The 6,000-nt window shown below is 42.8% G+C and overlaps 1 protein-coding gene across 3 annotated transcripts in view; it reads right to left on the reverse strand.

The window, feature by feature from the left end:
- Positions 1-6,000, reverse strand: part of Osmr (oncostatin M receptor) — a 55,120-nt gene that overhangs the window by 38,211 nt on the left and 10,909 nt on the right. For all 3 annotated transcript variants that reach the window (XM_021183607.2, XM_021183606.2, XM_029470024.1), the window contains exon 2: positions 2,708-2,792. In XM_021183607.2, the coding sequence (XP_021039266.1) occupies positions 2,708-2,780 (73 nt within the window). In that variant the 5' untranslated portion in view covers positions 2,781-2,792. The remainder of the gene's footprint in view (positions 1-2,707; positions 2,793-6,000) is intronic.

Below are 6,000 nucleotides of genomic sequence, written 5' to 3' on the forward strand. Positions count from 1 at the left end.
ACCAGAGTGGGAATAAGTCTTACTTAGCTCAGGGAAGCAGAGATTAATAACACAGAGTGAGTGTGAGCGTTCTACAATCGATTGGCCAATGAATGAATCTGCTCCCTGTCTAACCTTATTTCTGGAAGCTCTAGCCACTTGCCCTATATTGCTTCAACAAGAGGGAAGTTCCTTAAGTTGACATATGTTATCAGCATGTGTGGAATGACTCAGGGATTTGAGTCACATTAGTTACTCAAATGTGGAGGAGGAGAGAGATGGGGGAGGGGAGAAAACTCCAAGGTGAAGCCAGAGATCATAGGGACCATGGAGATTAGTAAATCCAATCCCCCTGATTTTTTTCAGAGCAGCTAGTTGAGCTTAAATATGGAGGTGTGGGACTGTGCCAAAGCTATATACACCAGACCAGACCTAGGCCTTCTGGTTCCCAGGGCAGCTCTCATTCCATGAAACTGGAGTGTTGGCTAAAGAGATCATCTGGGGACTCAAATATGGGCTTAGTCACAGACAGCCTCCCACTTTTCCCATAGTTTCTTTGACCAACCCTAATACTACTGGAGGAAATAATATGTGGTGAATTCCCAGAAGGAGATACCATGTAACAGTATTTAAAACAGTGGGATGCCAAGAACTTTTATCATCAAAAGGAAACATTTACCCTACTTAATTGCTTAAAAAATTTTAAAAAGTTTCCTGGAAGGGAGATAAGATTATTGTATTTGTACACACACTCACACTCACACTCACACACACACACACACACACACACACACACTTGTAATTATGTCTTGCTCTTCAGATCATGATTTTACCTTTGTTAGAATGTGTATCAGAGGAAAGCAAGATGGCTCTTTGTGTAAAGGGAATTGCTGCTAAGTCAAACAAGGTTGAGTTTCCATCCCTGAAACCTACACTTTGGGAGAAGAGAACCAACTCCCACAGTCTGTCTTCTGACCTCCACACATTAACTGTGACATGTATATGCAGGTACATCAGTGTATGGGTGTACACACACACACACACATGCTAAGTGAATGTAAAAAATAATTTAAATTTCACCACTTATTTACAACTGTTTTCATATATATATCCCAAAGACAGAAAAAATACATCAAGTCTTCCAGCCTGATGGAAACATGGCCAGGGTTAACTGAAGGGTCTTACATATGTTCTATTGCTTGGAAAAAGTCAAGTCAGGTTATCAGAAATACAGTCTCCGACCTGAGCCTGGCTAGCCGAATAAGTGCTAAGCCCACTTGTTCGTGTGGGGATATAGTAGGCAGCAGAAATAGAAAGGAGTCCCCGCAGTTCAGGCGAAGACGAAGACCTACCCAGGAAGTCCTGTTTTGTAAAGAAAGTTGGAAGCAGAAATGGGAAAGTGGTTGCCAGGAAATGAGGGAAATGTGAGCTAAACAACAGAAACAGAGCCCCAGAGGCCGATCTGAGAGCAGTATGTTTCACATGGAGAAGATGTGCCACGAACACTCAGGTCACATCGTGAGACTGGGGGAGCAAGCCGTGGCAAAACTTTGTGGATGCTTGGGAGTCCCTCAGGGCGAGGACTTTGTGTCTCAGAACCAGGGGCTCTGATCTGGGCCAAAATATCCTCCATGCTCACTCAGCCCCTGCTCAGTTGCAGGGAACTGAGACTCCAGCAGGCAAGATAGACCGAGGGACCACACACGCCACAGGGCAAGAGCCCAGTCACCTTGTAGCCCCGGTATATAGAAGGGCTCAATTAACTGATATTTAAGAAGCCAGAAAAAAATAGTATATTCCCAAATGCCAAGACCAAATCTAGATGTAAAAGATGTGAGGCAGAACTTGAACTATTAGCAGAACTAATTTCCCTCTTTCCCACATAACTTTTCCTATAGTTCTAAGAGATAAACGAGTAATTCTATGCATATTCTTTGCAAGTGTCATTTTCATAAATCCATGCATGGATGGGTCATCTGCATTCTTTGTTAAAAAGCAAATACAGCAATGAATAAGTACAAGAAGGAAAAAACTGTAAAGTTTTGTATAATATGGACAAATGCAGGGAAAGTTTATGACCCAACAGAAACTCTTTCAAGAATCTATGTTTAACAAAGTTCAAAGTAATAAAGTATCCAGACACATTTGATAGAAAGTTTCCACTCATGTATGCATTTACGAAGTTAATTTATTCCAAACTACTGTCTGCTGAGGAGAGCCAAGAGAGAAACATTATTTCTCTGTCAAAGGAATTTGGCATTTAAGATAGTACCTTGTTTGTACTCAAGAGAGTTCCTACTGCTTTCCAGACTTCGGTTGCTTTTAGCCATATTTTATAAGTTTAACAGCTCTCAGTAAGTGTGGCTAAGGGGCATCGGAACTTGTTCTAACTCAGCAGCCAGAACTAGTCTGGGCTGTTCCATCTTGCTCAGCAAGGTTCAGAAGGAAATACCTTGGCAGTGGTGTAGATCCAACAGAGCAATTATGAAGCTCTGTAGTCTCAGGTCCGCTCACGACCATACCAATGGGCAGAGCACCTAGCAGTGGGCTTACTAAACGAGCTATCAGTTGAGGGAGAACACGCCCGAGGCAATTGTGGCTTCCAGAAATTTACCACCTCTCATGTGAATTAATCACCAGCTCTGAGAAAGGAAAATTGCTTAACCATTCTCCAAAGCACCAGCTGGAGCACCTTTCCGTGCTCCCTTCTCCCGTTCCCGTCACTCACCTTCACTTCGGGATGTCCTCAGGGACAGCACTGCCAGGAGGAAGGCTGGATGAAGGACCACAGAAAAAGCCATTGGTCTGATTACCTGAAAAAGATAAATGACAAGAAAGGGCCTTTTATATAGCTTTAACTCCTGGTATGTTTCTTGGGGGCAACTGTGGTCAGAGGTGGGACGAAAGTCTTCCATTATTCTTCCCATACCTGTGTCTCTTGTCATCTGTCTTTGAAGGAAGAAGGCACATTTCCCTGTCTCATGAAGTGTCCCTCCGATTATAAAAGAGGTGCAGCTGACAGGGTGCAAGTCAGAAGCCTAGGTCTCAAGGAACCTTGAGTCAGCTGTGAGGATGTCCTACCATGGATTACTGCCTTGAGTGAGCTGTGAGGATGTCCTACCATGGATTACTGCCTTGAGTCAGCTGTGAAGGTGTCCTACTATGGATTACCAAGGTTTGGTAGCAAGAGCTTAATGACTAGCCAGCTTATCTGAATAATCCAAACAAAGCTGGTAAAGAAAAAAAAAGTTAAAAATGAAAGAGAACAAACAAAAGCTGATTGAAAAAAGGACAAATATAGTCTCAAGGGGGCTCAGTTTAAATGAACCCCGTGAAGGGCTGGAGAGGTGCCTCACAGGTTGGAGGCCCTGGGTGCCCTTGCAGAGAACTTGGGTCCCATTTCCAGCATCCACTCAGTAGTTCAAAACCACCTGTAACTCCAGTTCTGGGGCTCTAATACTATGCTGACCTCTGTGGATACTAGACACAAATACGGTACACAGACATACAGGCAGGCAAAAATAACTGCACAAACAGTAATCAATAAATTATTTCAATTTTTTAAACAAATAATTTAAAAATTAATAATAATTACTGGAGTCATTTATACTCTCCCCTTTCCCTCTCACCAAAATTCAACCTGGGGAAAAGTTAACCTATTCCAAGACACAGCAGTTTTCATTATTCAATACCATTTTCCTTTTCTTTTGTTTTGTTTTCCCTCGAAGAGAATTGCAAATTGCAGGCCCCTTTAAAGGGAGCCACTTTTTCTTTAGAGATAGTTTTGCACAATGGACAGACTTTTAGACCAGGTTTTAAATTCTAAGTTTGGGAACGTTATCCTAAACAAATCATATAGAATGTAATTCCTCTCGGGATCATTTTTTTAACATGTAAAATGGGTTTAATCATTTCTCCCACAGTTCTGTCTTGTAAATCATTTTAAAGCAGAATGATATTGTTCAGTGCAGTGGGTTGTAAAACTAATAAAACATTCTTGGAGTGGTTACTCATAAAAAAAAAAAAAAAGAAAAGAAAAGGGAGCCACTGACTTATCAGGTGCTGTGATCAGAGAACAATCTGGGGGCAGAGACAAGGTGGCTGGATGACCTCAAAAAGACCAGCTCGTTCTTCGTTCTTCGTTTAATGGTTGAAAGCCCAGTAGTCAGGGGAAGCCCTGATCTTTTACTTTTCTCTTTAGGACTCTGGGTCAGCAGAGATTCATGTTTAGACGAGTCTTGCCTTCGCCCTGCTGCCCAGATTTTTGAGTTCCAGAGCTAGACCTTCCGTGAGTCTGTTTATGAGTTCCACTGTCACACCTGTTTATTCTCAAAGAGTGTTTTACAGGTAAATCGGAACCACAACAAAGACAAGAACTGGATAAAGGAAAGGACTATGACAGACACCAGAGAGCTCTGAAGCAGCAGCCAGCCTTTCTGCACATTTCTGTCAGCACTGCATTCTATTCTTGGCAAACGCATCATTCCATTCATAACTGATCTCTACTTACAACAGCACACGCTAACGGAATGCCAGAACCAGAGGGGAGAGTTAAGTCAGGGAGAAAACGTGTGTGCGCAGAACCCAGGGAGCAAAGGAAGAGGCCTAGTGGGACCGGACGTGTGTGCCGCTCTGCTGAGAGTGACTTCAGTTCTGGGTCCAGGCACTTAGCACTGTCCCCTCCCAACTCACTCTTGGGACGTGAAGGAGCCTCTGTGGGAAGGAACTCTCATGTCAGAAAGTTGAAACCGAGGGCTCTGGAGCTGGTATGCACCTCAAATGATTTCTCTATGACAGGGCTATTTAAAACATTTCTAAACACATGGCATTACATCAAGAAGTTAAAGTTCCAGGTACAGAAATACTCAGCTGAGAAATTCAGAGGTGATGGTAAGCAGAAACGAGAGGTGAAAGGTCACCAGGAACGCAACTGGAAAACAGGTATTCGCAAAGACCACCGTATAGGTCTCACGGGCGTCTCCAGCAGCCATAAAGACAGAATTGCTTCTGATTTCTTGTCATCTACAATCTGCCTTTCTCCTGTTTAACTGTCTTCACATCTGGGGCTCCTCAGCCAGCCACAGTTTGACAATACAATCGGAAAATGTCCAGAAATAGTAGGTAAGCTTACACATTATTACATTTATTTATTTAGTGTGTTTCTCTGTGTGTCTGTGTGTCTGTGTATCTTTGTGTCTGTGTGTGTATATATGTGTATGAGTGTGTATGTGTGTGTATAAGCATGCATGTGTATATGTGTGTATAGATGTGTGCATGTATGTGTTTTGTGTGTGTTTATATGTTTGTATGTATGAGTGTATATGTGTATATAAGTATGCATGTGTGTATGTGTATGTATGCCTGTATATGTGTTTGTATATGTGTGTGTGTATGTGTCTGTATATGTGTCTACATGTATATGTGTATATAAGTGTGTGTATGTGTGTGCATATGTGTGTCTGTAAATGTTTATGTGTATATATGTGTGTCTGTATATATGTATGTATGTATGTATGATGTATGTATGTATGTATGTTTGTATGTATATATATGTGTGTGTATGTGTGTGCACATGCACTTTCATTCCATGTGGTACACATGGAGGTCAGACAACAGCCTCCGTTTTGTGGACTCCAAGGTCAGGCTCAGGTTCTAGGCTTGGCAATAAGGTCCCCACGCCTCTGAAATGGCTGCTACTAAGTATGGCTCCACTTGTTTGTGCCATTGCTGCTGTCGGTGTCACTGTTGCCTGCAGTCCTCCTGGCAAAATCAATAACGTCCTTTAAAATGGGCAGGATGAGAGTTGTCGGTGCAACAACTTGGAGACTCAATGGAGCATTTCTCCTGAAAACCACACAGGAGTAACCCTCCAACAGTCAGAGGCTATGGAGAAATAGACATCACTCACTTGCAAACCTTGGTGGGCGGGGGGGGGGAGGGGGGAAGCACTATGCCTGGTAATAGAGCCTTCCCAAATTAGCCTACTCTGAGGGTGTCACCTATTGTTTTGATGGGACGATA

The sequence above is a fragment of the Mus caroli genome, chromosome 15, assembly GCF_900094665.2.
Source record: "Mus caroli chromosome 15, CAROLI_EIJ_v1.1, whole genome shotgun sequence".
Lineage (NCBI taxonomy): Eukaryota > Metazoa > Chordata > Mammalia > Rodentia > Muridae > Mus > Mus caroli.